The sequence below is a fragment of the Hippichthys cyanospilos genome, chromosome 2, assembly GCF_059441005.1.
Source record: "Hippichthys cyanospilos isolate Australia breed blue-spotted pipefish chromosome 2, RoL_Hcya_1.0, whole genome shotgun sequence".
In the NCBI taxonomy this organism is placed as follows: Eukaryota; Metazoa; Chordata; class Actinopteri; order Syngnathiformes; family Syngnathidae; genus Hippichthys; species Hippichthys cyanospilos.
This window is the reverse complement of record NC_142370.1, coordinates 31,614,842-31,641,562: the sequence shown is the minus strand read 5'-3', so window position 1 is coordinate 31,641,562 and position 26,721 is coordinate 31,614,842. Positions and strand designations below refer to the sequence as shown.

General features: G+C 38.6%; 1 protein-coding gene across 2 annotated transcripts in view; it reads right to left on the bottom strand.

Moving 5' to 3' along the window:
* Positions 1 to 26,721, bottom strand: part of nphp4 (nephronophthisis 4) — a 143,783-nt gene that overhangs the window by 6,301 nt on the left and 110,761 nt on the right. Inside the window, exons 18-29 of one of the 2 annotated variants that reach the window (XM_088403771.1) lie at positions 25,444 to 25,578; positions 20,542 to 20,738; positions 17,120 to 17,343; positions 13,165 to 13,354; positions 11,587 to 11,670; positions 10,928 to 11,041; positions 8,635 to 8,791; positions 7,766 to 7,845; positions 7,412 to 7,497; positions 5,608 to 5,779; positions 1,601 to 1,780; positions 246 to 389 (exon numbers count right to left, since the gene is read on the bottom strand). In XM_088403771.1, coding sequence (XP_088259897.1) covers positions 246 to 389; positions 1,601 to 1,780; positions 5,608 to 5,779; positions 7,412 to 7,497; positions 7,766 to 7,845; positions 8,635 to 8,791; positions 10,928 to 11,041; positions 11,587 to 11,670; positions 13,165 to 13,354; positions 17,120 to 17,343; positions 20,542 to 20,738; positions 25,444 to 25,578 — 1,763 coding nt within the window. The remainder of the gene's footprint in view (positions 1 to 245; positions 390 to 1,600; positions 1,781 to 5,607; positions 5,780 to 7,411; positions 7,498 to 7,765; positions 7,846 to 8,634; positions 8,792 to 10,927; positions 11,042 to 11,586; positions 11,671 to 13,164; positions 13,355 to 17,119; positions 17,344 to 20,541; positions 20,739 to 25,443; positions 25,579 to 26,721) is intronic. The other variant, XM_088403778.1, reaches the window with a different exon arrangement.

Here is a 26,721-nt window from a genome sequence, read left to right as displayed (position 1 = left end):
GTTATTCATTTTTTCTTCATATGTTTAATTTTTTTGCGTGTGTTTTTTTTCCTACGGTTAACTCGGGTTAACGTAAGTGGATTCCATTTTTATGATCTGGCAGTTTAACCATGGAATGAAATTACATTTAACAAAAATTGCAAAAGATGGAATTTCACCTTATGGCCTTGAAACATTTCATTGTGTTTCAAAGAAACATTTTAAAGTGTTTTTTTTTTTTTTTTTCCCCCCCTGCCTCATCTCACCTGGAATTTATCCTCTTTGAATTGGAGCAAATCCGGATGGTCCGACCGGAGCAGGAAGGTGCGGTTGCTGGTGTAAGGGTTGGCGTAGGTGATTTTTTTGGAGGTGCCGCGACCACTGCTAACTGGGACACAAACTTCAAAAGCCTACACACACACAAGCACACAAACACAATTTTACACGCTGATTCAATTCATAGTAAACTACTTTTCTGTGCAGAGACTCAGGCAACCAAATTAGCATGTAAACAAACCCTTCTACATTATTTTCTGTGATTTATTTTTATTCAGTTGTATAAATAAAGTATGTTTGCTTTGTTGTCAGTGTTTCTTGGAGATTTTGGAATCTAGTGGTACCTCGACTTCAAACGTCTTTTGTTTCTCAAAATTCAGGTTACGAAACGCCTTTTTGGAAAAATGTCTCGTTACAAAGGAAAATTCGTGGTGACGATAAAATGAAAAATGAGACACCGGGTAATAAATAGTCACAACCTGACACATCTCCCCTCCGTTTGTGGAGTGTATCATTTCAATTGGGGGGGGGGGGGGTACCAATTTCCATGTAACAACATTTTTTCCAACGATACTCTTCGTTTCGCTTTGACCCTTGAGCATCGCCGAATCCTTTGTCACACGCTAGCGCACATCATTTCTCGCAGTTGTCAAACATTTGCTTCTTCCTCCATTCTCCACCACCTTTGTTTCTCGCTCACCCTTCTCTTTACATCGTTGCCCAAAACCAAAGGTTAATTTCACAAAGCACAAATGCAATCTGATATGTGTTACATTTTTGATGCGTTTTATGATTTATTATTATGTATTAATGGTTTTAGAAGTGTTGTTTTAGTGGTCTTAGAACGGATTAGGCTTTTTACATGTAAAACGCGCCTCTACTTGCAAAAAGTTCATGTTACAAAATGACTTCTGGAACAAATTTTTGCATAAATGGAGGGACCACTGCATTCACTAGTCAATGGTAATGGTTATGTGCAGGTTTTGAAAAACTTTTTATCTTTTAACATGTATTTTATCAGTTCTTCTCAGTGGAAGGTTTTCACACGAATTCACCTGAGTGCATCTAAGTGACAATAAAGTACATTTGAATCAAATCTGCACAGCATTTAAAATGCATTTGGACTAAACACACACAAGGGTAAACCTTGTGCAAACCTGGGCGCTAACAGACCGTGCTTCAGAATCTCAACTGAAAGAAAGTACACCGCGTGAGCCGCCCAATGGGCTGACGAGGTCAATATGTTTACTTGACGACGGGGTCAGCGCTTTTATGATGACGAGCAACAACAAGCAGCTGTCTTGTCTGAGTGTCTGCAAAAAAAATGTGACTCGAATCCGTTCACCTTGGACAGCACAGGCCTGTGGACATTAAGGCACAGTATCCAAGCGGTGACTAACTGCCTCTGCTCCACGTCTACCGCGTTCACATAAATGAAGCGGCTGCCTGGCCGCCATGGCTGCACCTTCAGCTGGAGCTCCTGCACTCCTGCGGGGGGCAACATGAAAACACCTCCAGGGTTGACCTGTGAAGAAGGTTGAAAAAAAGAAATACCGTAACTCCCCAAATATAAGAAAAAATGAAAATGAGTGCCTCCTATAAACGGTAACCTAAAAGTATTTTTTTTTCTTTTTCGGACGTATTCTCACGATAATCACCCTAATAAGACGATAGAGGGTGGATGTGAGTTTGGTTGTTAGCAGCTAACAGCAGCTGGTGTTAGCAGAGGTTGTCACGGCATGATTTTCAGTAAAAGAAGCAAGCAGACTGAACCACTGTCCGAGTTCATCCTTTTCACAGAGGAATATTACTAAAACACACATGATCATGCAAAAGTTATGATTCCCCTTGTGGCAATGTAAACGCTGTTTGCCTTAAGATGGCGCTGATGTACTGATTGTGAAATGAAATTTGTTCAGTTCCATTTTCATTTTTCATTTCAGTTTGAATCAGCTATCATTTCAAAGTCCACCGTAATAATATGATGTATTTTTGACAATTTTGACCCCGTGGGCTTATTCGAGTTTATTTAAGGTCGTAAAAGTACTTTCGGGGTAAGCTTGTTCATGGTCTCGCTGGCATCAAGTCTCGCCTAAATCATAGAAAAAATTCACAACAGTATCAAAAAGTATTGAACCTAATTTGCTCCAAAATGCATGAACTGAATCAGAACTGGATTAAAAGTGGCATCTACTATCTCTACATACAAAAGTATACTACATTAGTGAATTGAAATAGATTTGAAATACTCATTCAATTTTTTTTTTTTTTTTTAATGAGACCGGACTTTAGATAATGAGGTACCCCAAAGTAATGGATTACTTCGGTACTTAAGTAAGTAGTTGACTATTCTTAGAACCAAAAATAACCAAATACTGAAGTACTTTTAGTATCTAAATGAATTACAATTACTTTAGTAAATTTACTCGCTAAAGTCATGAATTACTTTAATACTTGATTCATTAATTAGTTCTTTCTTAATTCACCAGCCATTTTTAGGCCCTCTTTTACCCAAAAACTGCTGATACTAAATGACTGGAGTAATAAAGTAATCCATTACATTAGGTATTTAAGTACCTAACATTAATTACCCAAATTAATTGATCACTTTAGTTAATGATTTTACATATTTTTGTAATTATTTTAGTACTTTTATATAAAATTAATTTTATTAGCTAAAGTAATCAATTAACTTGATACTTAATAATTTACTTGAAATACCTGTATATGTACTGATATGTGAAATGTATGTAGAAAAAAATGGGGATCAAAATAGTGAGCAATATCCATTTAAAAATATGACATTTTTTATATGCTATAAAACTGTAAACAGGCAACCAAACCCGCAAAAGAAATGCACATATAAATAAGCTATTTGACAATGTTGTGTTAATCAATTAAAATAGCGAGCAGGTGAAAGGAAGGGCGAAAAAAGGAGGGCAGATAATGAGTGAGAACGGTGAGTAATCAGCGAGAAAAAAAACAGATATGAGAAACAGCAGGATGTGAGAATGACTGCATCGCATTTTTTTTTTTCTAATCTGTTGGGAAAAGCAAAACTATTCTCTGGCGGTGAGCTTTATCCTGTATTATAAGACTCCTCCAATACGTTCCACAGCGACTCAACCTGCTGAGAGTTACATCAAAGCAGCCACAGTGATGCATATGCTGGAATCTTTTAAAAATACATGTCGGTTTTTTTTATTTATTTATGTTTTTCTTTTTGTTTTATTTTTTAAGCCGTACCCTATTTCTTCAAGGAAAATACGTCCTGTATCGCCGCCGTATGCGTGCGCGATAATCCAATCACATGACTTCATTTTTAACGAGCGATATACGTTTATGTGGGCTTGACGTGAAAACATTGGCTTATCTAAACGAAACGGTATGCATGGAATGATGCAAAAGATTGATTGTTCTGTTGAACCACATTGGTTAAAAGGCGTTATAATAACTTGGTAGCACATTTTGTTTTGATTTGACTTCATTGTGATGGAGTTGGGCAACAAATTAATAACAAAGTGAACACGCTGTACGCCTAATTTCTTAATTACAGCTCCCTGGATTACTTTTTTTTTTTTTTAATTAAAAGGTAGCTTTAATGAATATTTTTACACACACACACACACACACACACACACACACACACACACACATCTATATATATACATCTATATATATATATATATATATATATATATATATATATATATATATATATATATATATATATACATATATATATATATATATATATATATATATATAATATTGTAAGTATGCCATTGTCCATTGAAAAGCATGACTGAAATATTTTTTTGTTAGACCGAGAAAAGGGAGAAAACACCGAACATGTTTAATGACTAAATGAATGATTTATTTTAAACATACAGTATATACTGTAAATAAAACAAATGTACCGGTGTATTGATTGTACACACGAAAGAAGATAAATTTGAAAACAAAACCAAGATTTCCACAAGATTGTTTTGATTCAATGTCGAATTGTGTAAAATTGCTCATAAAAGTCGGACAAACAGGCTCAGAGCTTATAACACTATGAAAAAAAACAACAAAATAAGAACACAGTCCTGCAAAACGATCATTTATATTCCATTCTATTTTATTCTATCCTAAATAAAGCAACCGTTTAAATAAATGTTTGATGAGTTTATTGCTTCTACTAAAATTGCTTAAAATTGTAATTATCCAGAATGACTGAATCAATATTTAATGTGTTGGCCATATTGCCCCGTCCGAATGCGTCCAGTAACTATTTCGTGATACCGCATTCAGTTCAAGCTTTGTAGAGCAGAGATAACACAATATGGGTGTGCAAATCAAATCCACAAGAAGGGAACCTCGTAAACGAGTCAACTTTCTATTCTACTAGAACTGATAATATTTTCACCAAGTTTATCCTCAAGAAATGCAAACCAACAGTACATTTCCACGTAATTAGACCAAAACGTGTTTGATGAAAAGAAAGCCAAGAACGAGAACAGCAACACTGGCAAGCGTGATGATGCGCCGTCTATTAATGAGCAGCTGCCGTCCAAAAGTGCAGCAATGCATGCCAGTTTTTCAGTGCGCTCGATAGTTCACACTTCCATCTGCCTCAAAAACATTTTCTAGACAGACCATCCGCTTAATGAGACCAGGTACGCGGTCTACAGTACTCGAAGACATGCAAGCTTTTGGCACAAAAACAGATGGGCGACCCATGACAAGTGAGGCCTTGGGGTCAACCGGAAATTTTAAGAAAATGGACCTAGGCCGAGAACAAATTCAAAATGGCACCGGGGCCTTTTCGACTGATGAATCACTGCAGAACCTGAAGATGAAATTTTACACGGATCTGATTGGCTGGATCGGATGAGCAGATATTTTGCATTTTATGCAAAATCAACGATGTCATAACTGGTTGCTTGATTAATGGTGTCAATGATCCCATCAGCGAAATTGGACATTTAAGGGACTGTTTTGGGAAAAAATGTTTCAAGGAACGACACCCTTTGAAAACGTTGTGACTAAGAACTTTAAAATTCTATGCTTCCTTATTGAATCTGTTTGCATAGTACACTGCAGCTGGTACCTAATGAATGACTTACAATTTTAAATAACAATATTTTCTCACAGTAATTAGACTTCACAAAAATGGCCATAAAACTCCAAACCAAATATGAATTTGGACTGAGTTCAAAGTGAGTTTCCCTAGCTGTCCATCTTCCTGTGCGACTGCTTGCTAGGCAGGAAGAACCCAATGTACTGAACATAATAAACTGGGACCAGACTCAAAGCAGAGTGATTCTGAAACTTTCTAGGCACTAAATTTACAAACTGGCGCTGTACCTCAATCTCCTGGGGATGTGATGAGAAACACTTGACCTTGCGAGCAACCTGCCTCCCCCTCAGAACCAGTGATTGACAACTCCGTTGGCCGGCGATACAGCTAACATCCACCCGCTCCGTGAAATGCACGTAAATCTGCCAGATCTGCGCAGGGGCAGCCGTCCACTTATCACTGTGGAGAGAAAACATCATCAGGAGCAAATACGGGAAAATAAAGCGTGCCCCGCCGCCCCCCCCGCCCCTCGGAGGCAACGGGAGGTCAAAGATGAGGGAGGGTGAGCTTGCATTTTAATGATCAGTCAATATTGCCACCGCCATCAGCATCTTCATCACCATCGTCATCATCGTCCTCCCACTGCCGAGACGAAGGGAATTGAAGTCTCGGCGGGCCGGGCTGAGACTGAGAACTGTGAGTGGGAGGTGGCGCGGTCACATACTCAGCAACAGCTCCGTGACTACAGCACTTAAAGAGCATTCGCAGACATTTGGAAGTGGCTTCAAGTCATTCGGGGGTTCGGACGCCTTTGTCCAGTTTTCGACCGGGCAACTCCCACTAGCAGACACCGCATTAGATGCTAACATTTTTACCCTAAACCCTAAAACAGTTGGGTGAAAAATAACTCGATTGTGGGTCGATAAAGGATTGAGTCAATATGTGGATGTTGATCCAACTTTCTGAGTTGTTTTGGACAGAACAACCTTTTTTGTGTGGGAGTCATACGTCAAAACGACATATTTTTGGGGTTATTTTGCAAATCAAACCAGAACGTTGGGTCATATTGGGTCGGTCCTGTTATGACCCATAACTAGGTTATTGTGAAGGAAATCATATGTTATCATTAAGTGTTTATTTAACAGCATGCGTTGCAATCCATCTTTGCAGTTCTAGTTCATCTCGCCCCAGTCCTTAGATAAAGCTGTTGACGCAGGAAAGTATGAACTGAAATCTTGGCCCAGCTGTTGGCGGCGCCCGGTTGGTTCTTTTTGTTATGTCTTGTAATGTGCAATGCTTTGCTGAATGAATAAAAAGCCGGCGGGGACGGCCGGGCTCCGACGGCTCTGAGGCAAACACGAGTGAGAGCCGAGCCCTCCCTTGCCGGCAAAGAAAAGTCAACCTCGGTTGGTCTGAGTTACCATTTTGCCGTTTCGCATTTGGGCTTGTCTCAGTCTACTTTATAAATTTCCCTGACAGTTATACATCCATCCATGACTACAGAACAACCTTTTTTTGTGTGGTTGTCAAACAAAACAATATTTTTTGGGGTTTGCTTAGCAAAGAAAGAAGGTTGGGTCAAATTGACTCGAATATTGGGTCGGTCGTATTTTGACCCATATCAATCCAATTTTGCTAAGTCCCATCCATCCATCCATTTTCTATAGCCGCTTATCCTCACTAGCGCCTATACCAGCCGTCTTTGGGCGGCAGGCGGGGGAACACCCTAAAATGGTTGCCAGCCAATCGCATTCTAAATATTTATTGCCATGTGCGCAGTGTCGAAACCAGTTTGTGTCTTACTTTGCGGTTCACAGGAATGTCGCAAAAAAAGAATAAGTACCAAGTCAAGACAAAAAAAAGGGTATAAACAACACAATATGTAGCAAATATTTCCCCTCTTACAGTGGAAAAAATGTATGTTTATAGATTAGTCATCAAATCTGTAATCTCATTTGCATTTGTCATGTATTTTCCCTTATCTTAAGGTGATATTACTGTATTTAGGAAAAAAAAGTTCAATTTGAATGAATAATCATTGCTGATTTGCGCATCTCTGCCTAATATTGTAGACGCTGCCGGAATACTTACGTGAAAACCATCACAAAGAACATTTTGGTGTTAGGACTTGGACTTCCAGGTACCTTCAAGTACACATCTTGAGGCTCTCCTGGCACCTAATAACAAGAGTAAAACTACTAAATGGGTCAAAGTAAGCGGGAAATTAAAGAGGCTGAAATTACCATAAAAACAAACATGTTAAAAGCATTCAAGTGGATAAGACTCAAGCCTTCTTTGAGCTTCAAAAAAGGTACTCGACTCATTACAAAGAATGCTGGGATAGCACTGTGCTCCTAAACAAAGGATGGTGCTGAATTATCACTTTAGTAATTAATCCCCTGCTTACATTAGTGTGGGCTGTTGTAAAGAAAGTCCTTCTCTTACCAGCGTTCGGGTCTGACAGATGATGTTTGGGTCACTGCAGCGTACGGAAACCTGGGTCTCGGCATCCGTGCCTCCGATTGCTTCAGGCATGAATGAGAAGGTTTGTTTTATTTTTTGAAAGCACAATAATGCACAAATGGATTTTTTTTTTTAAGTACGTACATTTCAGACGTTAAATTGCTACTTTTTTCTTTCACGTTGAACTCGGGCTGCACGATTATGTCCAAAATAATAATCACCATTATTTTGGTCAGGATTAAAATCATGATGAGTCATCACGATTATTTATCATGTTTGGTCTATTTATTGCCCTTTATTATAGATTGCAATACAGCTAAATTACTTGCTGAGTGCAAACCAATGAAAAAAATAAACCTACTTAGAACCAAGCACATTATTTACTTTTATGCAAATTTTTTTAATCAATTAGTAGTCAGAATGTCATTTCCGGTCATGTCAAACGGAATATATTCAAATTTTTTGCCAATCGAATTTTTTAAAATAGGTTTCAATTGACAGCTAGCTCTGTAGCTATATATCATGAATCAGGTGAGAAACTTAACGCCATTTCACACATGTAAATAATATATTAGGGTGAGAAAAGCAGAAACTTTTGTCATGCAAACATGTGGGAAACATTGTCCCCTGGTGGTAGGATGACAAAGTGCTTGATTTGACATGTAACGTAGTTGGCTTTTTAAATGTTAATATTGCCAAGGATCAGCTTAATTAATCGTGGCAGCCATTATCACAGTTGCGATTAAAATTTGATTAATTGTGCAGCCCGACCTTAGGATAAATAAAATACTTGGAAATTGCAACTGTAAACATTAATATATTAGGAAGTATGCAGTAGGAATTTGTGTTACCAGACAGTGTGTGCCAGGGTGGCAAGCGGATGGCCTTCTTGAGAAAAGTGAGCTCTGGGTGGTAAAGTCGGAACGTTTGATCCACAACGTGAGGCGACGGCTCTACGATCACCTGGCAGATGGCTATTGGATCACCGTTTTCTGCTTGGAATGAAACCTGGAGATGAAAAGTCAAATTAGTTAACTCTGATGCAGGATTGTTTTTTTTACTTCTGATTTCTTTACAATATGTGTTGTATTGATAAAAACAAATGGCAAACACAAATTGAATTTGCATGTCAGAGGTTAATGTTTACATTTTAATATTTTGATTTTGATTGTTTGTGCTGATCTTATTTTGATTACCGTATTTTCTGCACTATAAAGCGCACTGGATTATAAGGCGCACCTTCAATGAATGACCTATTAGGAAACTATTTTCACATATAAGGCGCACCACATTATAAGGCGCGTTGAATAGAAGCTACAGTAGTGGCTGGGGTTGCATTATGCATCCACTAGATGGATCTGTACTCGAGGGAATGGCAACAAAACAATGGCCACTGTATTGTTTTGTTGATTTAAAAATTGTTTCAGGATTTATTTTATAAATTTGTGCTTTCTTACAAAAAAACCCACTACTTTTTACGCATTGTCCTTGTAAATATTGCTTAAAAACTGAAGCATAGATAGCATACCAAAACAGGATGTTATCAAAAGTTGAACTGAGAAAAATGCATTAATAACAGAAATGCAGAGGTAAAAATTGAAGTATTTACATGGCAAGGAAGTTATTTTATTTTTTTTGTCCCCTAAAAATGAAAACTGCCGATTTATGCGCTGCATAAGGCGCACCAGATGATAAGGCGCACCGTCAGCTTTTGAGAAAATTCAAGGCTTTTAGGTGCGCCTTGTATTGCAGAAAATCCGGTATGTCAGGTTTGCTACATCCAAAGAACATGTTTTCTTTGGTATATGGATCCATATCCAATTTGTATCCACATTTGGAAGGAGCCTGATTCGTCACTGTGGTGTTTTTTGTTTATTTAATCATGTATATGCTGGGTGAAGCAGATTCACATTGTATCATGTTAGGAAAATGCAATCTGAATAGTTTCATATAAACAAACTTGTGTAAATCCAGGCTTAGTCCCTCTGTGCGTCATATTTAATCTCTTCAGGCACCCATACACTGTTCTACCAAGTATGGAGCGATATACTGTATTGGAGGATGCACTTTACTTCCTCCCAATGACAGATTTCTACCAAAAAGTGACATTCCGCATTTTGACTATTGCCTCTGAAACTGACAAAAATGGATTTACTGTCAAAAAGCAACTGTGCAAATGATGGATGTATCAGATTCTTCTGACAATATGTGGCTGTGGTGATGCTCTGACTGACAGTGGAACCAAAAGCGGCGACAAGACAGTCTGTCAATTCAAACAGGGCCGGTATTTGCCTCGGACCTGACCTTGTTCACCTCAGGCTTCAGGTTTGTTTTCTTTGCACGGACGAGCGGTTCTGACACTGACACACAAATGGCAAACTATTTGTGCGTCCGTGTCACAACAGAAACCCACACAAAGAACGATGCGTTCGATGGGTGCGCTTTGATTTAGAAATATGCTTTCCCGTCAAAATATGTGTCTAGAACGCAGGGACGTAGGAAAACAAGAGCACTGGTTGACCGGTTCATGGAGATAAAAAGGTTAGGGAGAAAACATAACTAAAGGTAGGGAAAAAAATAGAACTGGTTCGTGAGGCTTCGTTTTCCATTCACTACCATTGTCTATCTGAAAATTTAAATCTTATTCAGCCTCTCAACAGTAATTATTCATTTATTTTTGTAGTCCTTCCTAAAAAGAGAGCAATTATCTTTGACTTTTAATCAAAATAAGACATTTGAAAACATCTGCTTTAACTTTGAAAACAATGGGGAAAAAACATAACTGGTTCATGAGGCTTCATTTTCCATTCGCTACCATTGTCTATCTGAAAATTTAAATCTTATTCAGCCTCTCAACAGTAATTATTCATTTATTTTTGTAGTCCTTCCTAAAAAGAGAGCGATTATCTTTGACTTTTAATCAAAATAAGACGTTTGAAAACATCTGCTTTTACTTTGAAAACAATGACCGAACCAGTAAGCGAATCAGTTTCAACATCTCATTTAATTTGTTTAATTGTTTAGCTGTTTGTTTGTTAATCACTAAACATCACCAAAAAATCACCAATAATTGGTAAGTAAACAACAATTGTGAAAAATGAGTACATCAAGCAAATATTTACTGACATTTGAATAGTTTATTACCTGACGAGACGGGTTCAAAAGTATGCCCGTGGCTAATGAGAGCGGTACGAAATCCAACGTTCCCGGGAATCTCATGTAGCATAAATTTTTGCTGACAGTTGTAATATGATGCGGCTGCAGAGTAAATTACATCACAAGAAGATTAAAAAAAAAGAAGCACATGGTTTTATCTGAAGTTCATCCAATAGAAATATACTATACCGACATTGTTTCTCCCTCCTGTGTCTCAACTTCTTACATATTATTAACGGTGTGTGAAATGGGAAAGTAACTTCAGCCATACTTAGCGTGCATGCTTCATTTAACTAGATTAGCCAGACGTGTCAAACTGTCTTCCTTTTAGAGGCACTTTAACGCTTAAGCCTGACATTTCCAGTTGAAGATAAAACATGTAAAAAGTTCAGTAAGATAAACAAGATAAATGTGATTCCTAGCGTATCATTTTACTCGACACCCTCACTTGTCTGGCTAGTGTAACTTTTGAAATAGTTGGCACTTCAAAGCAGCGGCGGAGAGGAGAAAAGAGAAGAGGGCGGAGGCTATACACTGCGAGTTCCGTCTTAGTAATCTTGCAGCTGAGAATAAAATCAGATAGGAGGTAAACATGATCCTCCACAGTGAGGGGGAGATCTCAAGCACAAGAGCGCACACGTGTTTACCTTGATGGTTTTGGCAGCAACTATATTGGACAGAATCTTCTTAGCCACGTTAGAACTTTTGCTTGGAGGTAGAAAGCTCGGCCCCTGTGAGGATATGATAAGACGCGGGATGCTTATCAAAATTGATCATCTGTCAAGCCCAAATGAGCACGAGCGTGTCGGATATCTTATATTTTGCACCCAAAGCCAAGGGGGAAAAAAAAATGCAAACCATCCTAAATAACAGGAAAGAGCACGGGGATTTAGTAGGATAGTTTTGTCCTATACCATCAACTATTGACTGTGGGAACATGTCTGCTAGCAAAAGCCAGCTAAAACATAACACATTTGCAAACTATACACATTGTCTGATTTTGTAAAGGCTTTTTAAGGTGTAGTAATGTGTTATATATGAATAATGGTACGATTTGTTTTTGAAGCCTGTGAAGTGACAATGACACTTTAAGAAATAGCCGTTAATTGGTCTCTACCGCCGCCTACTGTCTTGGGGTGAAACACAAGTCAACAAAGAATGTTCTGTTTGCTGACATTGTTTGATCAAAGTTTGCAAAAATTGCAGGAAAATCAATGTCATAAATCCTATTTATTAAAATCCATCTCAAAAATTGTAAAAGTGATGGTTTTATATGGTCCAAAAATTGGATAATGAATATTTTCGTACACAACATCTTGCACGTCCAGCTGCAATCACATAGAAATGTCAGAATTGTTACGTTTTGAAATTGTACATGTTCTAATCATGTGCTGGATATTTCAGTACCCTAGTGTTTTTTCCCCCATTAATTCTTTAATGGTAACAAAAATCAAAGGAATTTCCATAATTTGTAACATAATGCCACATGGGTTAACCTTGCTACAATGTTGATTTCTCACCCTTAACACCCAGTGTAATTTTCCTTGATTGATATTTCTAAGCATTCCTTGAAAAGCTTAACAGAGGAAATTTGTATCTCTCATAGACGGACACCCCTGTACTGCCCGTGCAAGAGTAAATACACCCCAACCTTAATCATGTCTTTTAGCTTTGTTTTAGTTGGGGAGTTGAAAAGGCAAAATTTTGCACAGTTGGCCAAGTAAACAGCAATGTTTCCTTTTTTTTTAATTACAACTTTCTAGTGTGGAAAATTCCGAAATAGGGATACAGCATACAGCTGGACATTCTCACCTTGGGCCAAAATTTTGCGATGACTGCTGAGTTCCCATGGGGACAGCAGTAGTATGTATAAGTGAATGTGACCTATAGACACTGTTTTGCGTTTGAATGTCAATAAAACGGCAATTTTTGGCTCCATTCACTCCGCAACCCTCTTGAGGATAAACGGTCAAGATGATGGCTAGATTGAGGTTTCGTGGCCGGCGGCATTGAAGAAAATCATAAAAGTAGACATGGCGACCATTTGGTGAGTGGCACGGCCCGCTAACGAGACATTTTATGTCTGTAACAAGTTTAGTTTGGTTTAGTCCACTTATTTCACCATTTTTTAGCAGTAAAAATGTCATAATTTGTTTATAATTATCTATATGAGTACCAGCCAATTTAACACACCGCTTTAGGCTAACATTTGCTCCCAGCTTTACCTGAGTAGTCATGTTGTGGTCACACAAGAAGCTCTGGTACTTTAGTGGAATATGAACGCTCTCCTTAGGTCGGAGGTAAACCTTCGGTCCTGGTGCTCCTTCCTGCAAGTGGAACATGTCCTCCTCCAGCAAAGTAGGCGTTTTGCTAAGTTCTTTAAAATACTGCCACTCTTTTATGTTGGTGATGACACTGGAAGGAGGGAAAATCACAAACAGTGAGCTTTAGTTTTACCGAGGAATCATCTATTGTCATACAATGACAAACTCTGGTGAACAATATACAGTGGAAGCTACAGTTAACTGATTCGGTAGCATGGATTCAACCAATCAAAAATAGCAAACAAATGAGGTCATAAGAGAAATGAAACAAGGTGATTTGGAACAAAAAAAAACCGACAGTCTTAGGATCTACAGAGTTGCACATAATGTGGTACAATGAAGTCATGGTGCAACTCTTAAAATCTGAACGTTTGGTACTTATTTTTCACCAAAAGTTGGCTGTGCAGAAAGTCCCATTTGAGAAAAAAAAAAACAAAACAAACAATGACATGGGCCTAACTTTAGGAGAAGTCTTCAAAGTCAACCACCAACCCGAATATATTCTATCAGAAAAATGCCTCAAAGTTCTTTTTATTCCAACCACAGACTATGCTCATTTCATATGATGATACATTTGGATTTTTGGAGGGGAAAGGCTGCCATCGACTTTTTGGAATGAAAATGTTAAGCCTTTGTGTCTTGTAGATTCTCAGTCCAAGGGTGAGAAGACGTCTGTGGGTAGATAAATCACAAAAGGAAGCTAATGAGAATGACACAGTGAGAGTGTCAGAAAGTTTTGCTTTGCCGACAGCCGTGGCCTATGCTCTCCAGATGAAGTGCCCGGAAAAATGATGGATCGTGAGTATGGTGGCCAAAGTCTTCTTTGAGTTCAAAAGAAGCCCGTGGGCGCCTAACACCATAAACTTCAAAGAAATTTTCAGGCAAACCGAGATGCTAGTACTGTTCTGGCATAAAATTTCAAGTTGAGACTCAAAACTGTTTCTACTTTAAGTTGAAAGCACACAGCTTTTCGAACATTTTTATAAAATTGTATAATTTGGTTTTCATTTCATAATTCATATTTCGCATTACATTGGATAATTTTATAAAATACTTGATTAAAAAAATATCCTGTTTTATTCATTTTTCAAACATGTGGCTTGTTCAATTATCCAAATATGTGAGAAGCCAAATATTTCAATAACTGTATCATATATTCTATTATAAACGATTGTAATCTAAAAGTTTCAATGGTCCCGACTCTAAACTGTCAAACTTTTCTTGTTACCTGATACAATCCTAGCTCCTGGGAGTAAAATAAATATACCAATGACAAAGAAATCTTAAAAAAAAACAAAAATAAAGAAACTTGAAGGAGCAATAGCTTCTAAGACGACATGCAAAGACGGATGACCCTTAATTAGACTAGGTAAACCTGACGGCAGGGCTAATGCCATAATGAATCATCCATGGCGCTCTCCAACCTTTGTTGATCAACGTGATGTATGCTAATCCAAAACTCGGGCATGATCTGAATCCCTAACGGGCGATTTAGCGCGTGCAGATTAACAACAATGCAAAGGAAATCAACACAGCAAGACACCGAGCGCGAACGATTCAGGAATCATCAAGCTAGAATGGCTGCTATGTGTGTACCGTATTAAACCGAGGTACTCAACATTTCACCGGCATTTTTCTTTGCACTGCCCTCATGCTGAACCGGCCGTGCTTTTCGTGTTCTTTGTTTACAGAATGACATTTAGCAAACTGCTTGGTGTACAGTGCACAAAGCAGCCTTGTTATCAAATCAAGTGTGAAGCTCATTAGTCAGATTTGAAAATAACAACAAGTCAAGCGGAAATCAGTACAGTAATGTAAAGGAGTGCAGATATTTTGTTACTGTACTAGGAGTAAGTATTAGGGCCTAGATCCACTAATCTGACGGTGGAAGTCGGGAAGATTCCGTGTATTGCTATCTGGTTACTTAGGAAAAATACCGTTGTTTCGTCTGAGCCTTTGGCTGGGATTGTCACTATGGTGCAAATAGACCAGAGTTGTATATTATCCCAAGGTTATGTTGAAAAAGTCTAGAAAAATGCATTATGGGAAGATATTGGGACTCAACTGGATATAGCAGGTAGGATTTATACCAGCAGTGCCTGATATTGTTTCAAGATCGTGAGGGTTTGCTTTGTGTGGGAGTTCATCGCAAACAAAACCGACAGCAGAATGTAGAGTTTATTTTTGTCCTTTTTTTTTAATAATGAGGAATAGTGACTACCGCCACCACTGGTGTGTAGTGGTATTACTTCTCACACATAGGTATAAGGTTCTTAGACAACATAATTGTGTTGTATTTCCGTCATTTTTCCAGCGTGGCGTGCCCATGATTGGCCCATGTTGGATTAGCGTATCACGGCCTGAACACCTGTGCATTATTCTGTCCATTCTTTGGACAAATTTTTCCACATTCTACTGGTAAAATTTGAAATCAAGGTATGACACTTTCCTGGAAGTGTGATCACTAAGTTGGCCGCACCATTTCAAACTTTGACATGACGTCTCCGTCTGGGTGAAATTTCAGTTCCCTGGTGCCTTCTTTCAATGCATCCCTTTGATGTAAAATGCCTTTGATGTAAAAAACAAAAGCTTGGCCAAAATAGTGCACAAGAGTAATTATACACATAACTGTAATTTACTATTACCCTATTTTCCGCACTATAAGGCGCACCTAAAAGCCTTATTTTTTTTTTTTAAAGCTGATGGTGCGCCTTATAATCAGGTGCGCCTTATATATGGATCAATATTGAGATTTGTAGATGGGGAATGAACTGATAAAATAAGCTTTCCCTGTTTACAGTTGAACAAGGTTGGTCATATTGACATTGAGACATTGACATGCTGTTATTGTTTGAGTTATTATTGTTATTACTTTGAGTAATACTATATTGTGATTGAAAAAGTTTTAAAATATGTCATTAATTGAGGATGCGCCTTATAATCCGGTGCGCCTTATATATGGAAAAAGTTTTACAATGTCATTAATTGAGGGTGCGCCTTATAATCCGGCGCGCCTTATAGTGCAGAAAATACGGTACTTATGTTTTTAGCTATGCTCACTTATACATTACATTTCTTATGTGCAATGTATATGTTTACCCTGATAAACTTCCCACCTTTTTTTTTTTTTTTTTTTTTAACAACAAAATGAAGTCCAAAGGCAAGTTCATGTATGTAATGCCAGACCTTTGTAGCATAAAGCATAAGACTAATGCAACTTGCGTTGTCTATTAAAAATGGAGGCGACTATGCGGGTGGTGCCTTGGCTGTTGCTAACTTCCACTTGGATTTACTGACATCATTGAAGGGGGCCTGGGCTCACGTTTTGATACATGATCCTATCCTGTCTTGTTCATTTTCTCTTTCTGCAGTAAGACAAGTTGAACTGGAGCGTACTTTATACTACCGTGAGTACTGTATTCATATTTGTTATTGGACATATAAGTCTTGCACTTTTTTTTGTGGTATTTTCAACCCACGTTTCCTGAAATTTCTGTAGGCCTGATCATATGCAGCAGTGATTTTCGGTGTATTTAAATTCGGGTGCCAGTCTACTATGAAATGAGAAAAGAATTGTTTATGTTTCACTTTTTCACAATGGAAAGGGCGCGTGAACATTGTTAACGACTTGGAATCCAAAGTATTTCTGTAGCTTTTTCATCACCTTTGAAAACACATCGGCAAAGTGCGAACCTGTTTTCCTTTCAGGCCAAAGATTGTTACGCTGTCGGTGTAGTTAACGCTCAAACACATACTGCACGGGAACACATGCTCGCAGTCGGCGTGCTAGATTTGAGAAAGTTGGGCACGGTTTTGCCGTTAACGAAAAAGGCTCACGTCAAAAATGGAAGCTCACCTGAGCTCGGGATCACTGCTGTGGACGGTGACCGTCTGAGGCGAGTTGAAAGGGTTTTTAAGGATGAATTCCATGTACTCAGCAGAGCCCAGGCTGGCGAAGATTTGATGCGGCGTTGTGATGGCATGGCAGAGCATGTTGCTGATGCCCTCTGCCTTGCTAAGGTCATCATAGAAGATGCTCTGAGAAGGTTGTTTGCTCAAAGGGAAGTCTTCAGGCCCACCCTAAAAATCAAGCGATAATGTATCATAATGTCCCGTCACAAGTGTTCATTGTTAAAAAAAATATATTAAAAACCTGTATTTTCAATTTTTCACAATATTGTTATCTTACAAAATAATGTGCTGTGTTGAAGTTAAATATAACTGAAAATAGGACTTATATAATGTAATAAGTAGAACTAGTTAAAAAGTTTTTAATTGGTCGTTTTAAAAATTGAAGAAGGGAAAATTTGTAAATCAGGGTGGATTACAAGATAAATAATAGTTACTAATTACTTCATTGTGGCATTTAAACAAGTTACAATACACACCTATAAACAGCTATTTTTTGCATGAATTATGAATCAAACTAATTTAAAGCCAGTGCACATTACTGGTATCTATTTGATTATGCTAGGTTATTGTGATATTTTCCACAGTATTATGTTTTTAACAAATCAACCTTAAATAATTGTTTGTTAGGTATATTCCATTAAAATCGGTATAGTACAGGATGGCTTAAGCGAAACAAGATTTTAATTTTTTGCCCACATCGCCCAGCCCCAAGTAAGGAAATGATACAAGAGAGATTTACAAAAATAAATAATATAAGAACTCCCGATGGAGTGCAATATTGGCGTGCTAAATCCAGAATAAATGTTAACACACCTTTATTTATTGCCATACAGTTATGAAGAAACTAGCTCATGTTTATTCAGTTTTATATGATCGGGGTTTTGGATCTGATCACAGAATTAAAAGACAAAGAGAAAAAAACTGTGCAATTAAACCAATTGAACATCTTTTTTACGGTAGAACTGATCCTCCGTATTTGCAGGGAATTGGGACTGGGCCAGGCCACAAAAAGCACAAAATATGTGTATAAAAAGAGAACATTTAAAGATTTAAGATTTAAACCCTAAAAATTCTCCGGGTGCACATGCATGGATTCGACCAGAATATGCTTGCTGTAATGTATTATTTTCACAGCCGCGCAATGACGCCATTGACCAACTGGCGAATCACATATTTATGAAATCTTAAATAAAATGCAAAATATCTCCTCATCCAATCCATCAAATCATATCTTTGTAAAGTCCACTGAACACAATTAACAAAGTCTTCTTAAATAAATCTCATGGATTTTGGTCTTTGGGAAAAATGTCGTGAATGGCAATCAAAAAAGATTGGCATTCATGACATTTTTCCCTAACCCTAACCCTACAAAAAAGTAAGGCATGTCAAATGAGACAGAACAAGAAGAAAAAAAACTACGTCAACGGGAGTTGTTAATATTTTACCGGGAACTGGCTGTGAGTCTTGTGTGAAATTAAAACACCGGTCGTAACACGGGAAGTATAATGTACAAATCGTCTGAGGGTGAGACGCAATCCGCGCAAAATGACATTTAGCATGTGCAGCCGTGGGTGAAAGAACAAGCTGTACCTACAGGCAAAGGAACAATTAAAACCCGCTCGTACAGGAGCTTGAAGGGCACGCCATGGTGACAATGGTAAAGATGGCAGGCTCCCGAGATAATGCCCCATGTATTCATAAAAACCTCCCTTGTGGGTTTTTAGAGCCAAACTGGTTCTTGTGCGTGCATTCAACGATTGATAGCTACATGGGACATCTGATGGGCAATAGAAACACGGTAATCCATCTGATGGTCAATAGAAACACGGTAATCCATCGTTTTTTGCGGTAAATTGGGACCGAAATCCTCCCTCGCGATAAGAGAAAAAACGCAAAGCGGCGTCACCCCTCCGATACGATAACTGTAGTGTTGTGCCTTCTGGTTTTCATGTCTTGGCTGTACATAGTCGGGATCACCGTGAGCTACAGTTGCCCTACTTGTAGACGCTCGGACATCTAACTACGGTCGCGCATGTAGCTGACCAAACATGATTAAAAAGCAGGGTTTATACTTGAGATTCAAATTTATTATTATAAAATGTAAGAAGGTCCCAAAGCTTTCTTTCCTTTTTGCGATCTCTTTCAGCTGCTGTCAATAAGATCAAGGGGCACTCCAACAAGATGCAGACACCAATGAGGAGTGGATTTCAATTTCTGAGCCGGAGTGGGTTACAACTCATGCCCCTCATTAGTCAATTGTCACACCGGGAGCCAATCATATGTCTTGTAACTCTTAAAAAGCAGAGTTTATACTTGAGATTCTAATTTATTATTATAAAATGTAAGAAGGTCCCAAAGCTTTCTTTCCTCTATGCGATCTCTTTCAGTTGCTGGCAATAAGATTAAGGGGCACTCCAACAAGATGCAGACACCAATGAGGAGTGGATTTCAATTTCTGAGCGGGAGTGGGTTACAACTCATGCCCCTCATTAGTCAATTGTCACACCGGGAGCCAATCATGTGTCTTGTAACGCTTAAAAAGCAGAGTTTATACTTGAGATTCTAATTTATTATTATAAAATGTAAGAAGGTCCCAAAGCTTTCTTTCCTCTTTGCGATCTCTTTCAGCTGCTGTCAATAAGATCAAGGGGCACTCCAACAAGATGCAGACACCAATGAGGAGTGGATTTCAACTTCTGAGCAGGAGTGGGTTACAACTCATGCCCCTCATTAGTCAATTGTCACACCGGGAGCCAATCATGTGTCTTGTAACTCTTAAAAAGCAGAGTTTATACTTGAGATTCTAATTTATTATTATAAAATGTAAGAAGGTCCCAAAGCTTTCTTTCCTCTTTGCGATCGATCTCTTTCAGCTGCTGTCAATAAGATCAAGGGGCACTCCAACAAGATGCAGACACCAATGAGGAGTGGATTTCAATTTCTGAGCCGGAGTGGGTTACAACTCATGCCCCTCATTAGTCAACTGTCACACCGGGAGCCAATCACGTGTCTTGTAGGTGGGCCCGCGTCTTGTAGGAGTACCCCTTGAGCTTATTGATTGATTGCCTGGCCAGTCAGTTGAGAGCAGTATTTTTTTTTTTTTTTCTTCATTGCAGGTTAAGTTTTTATTTTCATTTAACTCGTCTGTCTGGCATGCACGGAATCTTCACAGCGCGTCAAGCCGCAAAATAGCATTAAGTATTACCACAAAAAACAGTCAATGATTGACATTTATTATAATTCCTGGTGAGAATTAATTGCATATTTCACTTTCTACTAACTTTTGGTGTTCTCGCGTTTATTTCTGAAGACACGTTCAACCCACACGTTCAGGCGCACTTCATAATTGCAGGAGGGTGATCTCACCAAGACATGCGTTGTTGTATAGGCTTCATTCTTGCCCTCCTTCTGGCGCACGGCGGCCATACGCTCCAGCTTGCGATGGCCGCTGTCAAGCGTCTTCTTTTCCCCAGAAAACACGACGCCGCTGTCGATCCCGCCCGTGTACGGAGGCCCGCGTTCCTCTTGCACCTGCAGCCTCTCGGCCTGTGCCGTATTCCTCACTATAAAACGAAAACCATATGCAAGCATGAGACGTATTTACCGAACAGAATCAATTCTAATCTCTTTGTTGTCTCCACCATATGTCGGAAAATCTCGCCAAATGTCCAGGGGAGAGAGGCACAAACAAATTATAAAGTATTTTTGGAGCACAAAAACTAACAGCTTGTGCACAGACATGAGTGGAGTCAAACAACTGGCACCGTGACAACTGGGCCAGAGCCCTACGCGTGGCACTACATACACACGCTCCTCAGCGCCATTCCAACACACCCCCAAACCCATAGCAAAGCATGCATGCACTGCGAGTGGAAGTGCCTAATTATCGGCAGGATTTATTTGTCACCAAATAGCCCATTACGATTCGGACCGGATCATGCAAATCATCCATATTGCTGTGAAAGCTCTGACGAGAGAATTTGCCTAATCCTGCACTTTACACAACACTCCAACAAGGCCAAAGTTGAAACAGGGGACTACTCAAATCATTGCCTCTTCGCATTTCATATTTTTAGCTTCAGTACACAGGAAAAAAAAAAGTCTGAAGCTACAAAAGTGAACTGGGGTTTTAGCCAAAGTATGGCAGCTCACGCAACGGCAAGTCATATTTAAATAAGGTTCAAATCCATCAATTTTCTACTGCTTATCCTACTCAAGCTGGATTCTATCCCAGCTGACGGTGGGTAAAAGGCAAACACACCTTGGAATGGTTGGCAGTCCATCATGTGGCACGTACGCAACCATTTACATTCAAATTCATAACTACCGTCTAAGGGCCAAATTCTCACATTCAGGCGTAAGACCTTTTTTCATCCGAGTGTTTTCTTCCGTCTAGACATTTGACACATTCACCGCACATAAGCTGGAAATGAATGCCGAAACACCAAAGGGGTGTGATTCACGGTAGACGTCTGACGTACTCGCCGCTTATAGACTAGGAATGCACACAGAAACACAAAAAGGTTCGAGGTGAAAATGAGTGAAGAACTCACATTCAAATCCATTAAAAGATCAAGAACATATCAAATTTGAAAATGTCTCACCAGCTGATGTGTAGTTGGAATTGGCAGACCGCTTTGGTTGGTGGTTACAATTACAATTGAACTCTTTCAGTGCCATGGACGGGAATTCTCGTCTTTTAATGATAATAGTTATAAATAATAAAATTCTTGTCAAATACGTTTTTTTAAGGAGGGCAGCTGACAGCCTTGACTAATGCTTACCTAATATAAGCCAAGTGAGCAATGGAGTGATAACTGCGACCATTAGATGGCAGTGTTTCTACACTTATGACATAGCTACTATCGACATGCAATTCAAAGTAAGGAATGGAAGTCAATCTTTTATGTGATACCACCCATATTTACATAAACATAGCACACGATATTCTGTTGGCCTTGTAAGATGAATTCTGACCCTCTAGAGGGTTTCTTTTCTGATAACGCTTGGCACTAAAGAGTTAAAGAATTAAAAATATTGCGAGATTAGAACACCGACAGATTTCCCGGCCCTGTATGACTTTTGATCCATTTTTTTTTCTTGTTAATTCTCTGCTTGATCGTTAAACACACTGCTAAATGTGATGAGAAAGCCAGCCACCTTCAACATAAAACTTACCATACCAAATGTATGCAAAACTAAATGGTAGCGAGGACCCCTACTCTAACGTAATATTATTGAAGTCTTGTACAATGGGGTGTGATTGATCTAGCTCAGTGTTTCTCAACTATATTTTGCCAGGCCCCCCCTAGAAAAGAGAACCCCCCCCCCCAAGTCAATGCACTGAATATAAATAACTTGTTTAAGTATACCTACACATGTATCCTATTTACCAATAAAAACAGAAAAATGAAATATAAATCAACTTTCAACAACTGTTTTATCATGTTTATACGGGTTATAGCTTAGTCTAAAACGGAAAAAAAAAGAAGCAAGTGCACCAAAGTGCCTGAAACTAAAAGAAAATGATGAAAATTATTACTTTATTGCAATTACATTCCACATGACAAAAACAAAGCCTTTTTCCTGGGATCATCCGCGCCCCCCCCCTGGCATCACCTCGCGCCCCCTGAATATAAATGAGAATATTATTGATGAAAATTGTTTAAGTATACCTACACATGTATCCTATTTAACATTAAAAACAGAAAAATGAAATATAAATCAACTTTCAACAACTGTTTTATCATGTTTATACGGGTTATAGCTTAGTCTAAAACGGAAAAAAAAGAAGCAAGTGCACCAAAGTGCCTGAAACTAAAAGAAAATGATGAATGCAATTACATTCCACATGACAAAAACAAAGCCTTTTTCCTGGGATCACCTCGCGCCCCCCCAGGGGGCCCGCCCCACTATTTGAGAAGCACTGATCTAGCTGAAGAACTAAAACTTCATGTCTAAATAAAGAATATACAGTAGAAAGATATATTTACTTCGACAATACATTTAGTGCTGTAGAAATCACTTGTACAATAATATTGTACGTGTGGCGCGTTTTGTAACGGCATCTAAACTTCAACCGCGATATTATTTCCCTTAGCGCGTACAAGCCGCTGAAGCGTGTAAATGGAAAAGTGCGAAAGCTGACGTGAGAATGAGCACGAAGACAGATTTGGCAGGGAACGTTCCTGTACGCACCTTTCCCCTCTTACGCACATGAGACAATTTGGCCTTAAGAGCAGGCATCAGTCCCGCACTGACTGCATTAAAGTTAGCTGTGTGTGCCTTGACGCAACACTCAGCGAGCCGGGTTCAAATCCCGGAGGGTGTAAAACTGTCTGAGCCTAATTGGCCACAATCCAGACAAACAGTAACAAAGAAAGTTCGCAAGGAGTTGGAGGGAAAGCTTTTCGCCGGATTTATTCCATGCGGTATCAATATGACAAAGTAGCGGTCAGAAAAATAATAACAAAGTGACGGGGTTGTAAAGTTAATATGTGAATAGAAAATAAGGCTAATACTCTCACCAAAGAATCACTCATCACCAAAGAAAACGAAATCTGAAGATGAAGACAATAAACTGTCAAAAATAAATAACATGATGTTTTACCGTAATTCCTGTCATCTATTACAAAGTATAACTACTTGTAGAAATGTGATTATAATACTTAATGTAATGTATTGCATTTTCCGTACTATAAGCCACAACTTTTTTCTCATGTGTTGAACCCTGTGGCTTATAGTCCAGTGCGGCTTATCTGAAGGTTTTTGACCCGCTCCTACGGTAAAGCAAATTTGTCTGCCTGTTCGAGATGTCAACAAATGGAACAACTATGAAATAGAACTGAAACTATGTGAATCAAAAATAAAATAAAGTCATTTAAAAAATGTGCAAAAATGTACAAAAATTGAAAAAAGCAAAAAAAGTACATTATACAGTACTGTATTAATCAAATAACGAAGTAATATTAGTTAATAACTATGTTAAGAATTCTTCAAGCGTTAAAATTTGTGACTTTTTTTATCTTAATTTGAAATGTATGCTTTTAATTTGTCGGGTCACGTTGCATTTCCGTTTCCTGTTTTACGTTCTCTGTGCGTCATTCGGCTCGTTACGGTGACGTAGTGAATGACAACGTAAGCTCATATTTATATTTTATTATCATTTATGTTGATAACACACGCTACTGCCTATGTTTAGTAAGCGATGAGTGTTTATTCTGTTTATGTGTTTGTTTGTGTAGAGGTTGCATTTTTTAGTTACTAGTTGTTGCTAGTTGTTGCTAACCCGCTATGACATATGAATATGTTGACGCTAAACATGCAGGCTTGTTCAGTCTGTTGAAGATAGGATGATAGGATGTTGCTGTAAACTGTAAAGTAGAAATAAAACATTTTCAAGTACCATCTTTCTTCATAAATATTTGATTTTACGACCGGCGGCTTATATATATATATATATATATATATATATATATATATATATATATATATATATATATATATATATATATATATATATATATATATATATATATATATATATTTTTTTTTTTTTTTTTTTTGCTCAATTTTTACTGCTGTGGCTTATATAACCACACATCTTACAGTAATACAATATGGTAATTTTTCTGAATAGCTGTTGAAATTGTATTTCTTTTCTGTCTTTCTACTTTTACAGATCCTTCCAGCCCTTCCCTCAAATTCTCATGGAAATAATGTATACATATTAGGAGTAACATTTTGTCAAATTGCTATTTGGTGCGTGCCCATCCATATTTGTGCCTGCTCTGCCTCGGCTGAGCTCTGAGCCCCACTAAGTGCCGTTCAAGTTTATGCGCGAGTGCCATTCATTTTAGACATTCCAGCGTGCCGCTTAGCATCATCGCGCGCTACACCCTTGACTAGCCATTGCTTGTTTAAGTGAGAGAAAAAGTGCTTCCATCAGTGTGTGTGTTTGCTTGGACTCGCCGTACACACTCGTGCTCATGCGCTTGATGTGTGCGCGTGCGAGCTTGTGGCTCGCCACCAGAGATGCTTCTGCAAGCTCAATTAGGCTGAAAATTGAGTGGGTCAGTGGTGCAGCCAACAGCCACAATGTGCAATTGATCTGGTTGGCTTGATCATGGCGGCCGGCAGTCTGGCAACGGAAGACGATGATTGCTAATTGTCCCACACGTGGACCAACACAAAGGTATGACGGTAAAAAAAAAAAAAAGCATATGCGCTCGGACAAACACGGGCTGCGGTTTGAAGCGCTTAACTTACCGTTAAGTTGGAGGATGTTCCTAGTGGACAGGCTACCCCCTGCGAAGCCACCAGTGACTTCACGAGGGATGATGATGTGAGAATTGGACCGCATGCGGTCAGCTGTCCTCCTCCTACTCGGATCCGCTTGAGCGCCTTGAAGGGAGAAAGACCATATTCAAAGTCATGTCTTTTATATACCTCAAAGGGCTACTTAATATGAGAAGGTCAAAGAGAAGCTTAAACTGACTTTTATTTCATTCCGAAAGGGCAAATGTTCAGATAGCGATCATTGAGCAATCGCCCCCAACTTTCAAACAAAATTAGCCCGGAAGACTGAGGGCATGCAAATGAAACTTGTCTTCTAAAAACGCTTAGAGTCATTTGAAATTTATACCCTTTTTGGAGCTATAAGTAGATTTTTTTTTCTTAAGATATTTAGGGTGTTGACAAGTCAAATGGAAAAACAGAGTACTGTCTCTTCCCAAATTACAAACAATGTTCCTCCCAAGGACCAAAACATTAATTAGGAAGGCCCAACCGATTAATCGGTTGGCTGATTACGCCCCTTCAAACGACAACCAAAGTAATCGGCTTTCCGTACGCTGTGCTCTAATCACATATAGCAGTTCTACACATGTAACACCGAGACTATATCATTATTAAACCTTGTACAGGATTTCGACCATTTTTGGGTCATTTTCTTCCACATCATTCTTTGCGGTATTTTGGCCGGTAGTTTGATAACTAAGTGGTTGCGCCATGTTAAGCTTTGACACCCTGTCACCGTCTGTGTGAAATTTCAGCTCCCTAGTGTCTTTTTTACAATGCTTTCCCTTTGATGTGAAATGTCTGATGTAAACATCAAATAATCACACAACGGTTAAACATATACACGATGTTCCAAAATGGTTGACCCCATTCTGAATGCCAATAGCTCAGAAACTACTTGATGGGTTTTAATGAAACTAAATACACTTTTTGTTGAGGGTCATATGTTTTATTGGTTACATTTACAAAGAAAAGTACAAATATTTGTTGTTTCTATAACAGATTTTCAGAAATGTTCAATATGAGCACAGTTTGTGACTGCAAATTTAGGTATGCATACGCAGCCCTTTTCTTCAAATTTATGGTGCCAAGTCCTAATTTTGTTTCGTATTAGGTGCCTTCATGCAAAATTTGCGAAGAAGGCGCTGCACTGTCTTCAGTGACTGAGTCCAAGCATACTTTAACCTTTTTTTTTGAAGTGAACGGCATTTCTTAACCTTAAAAGATAAAACTGCCAAACATTACACA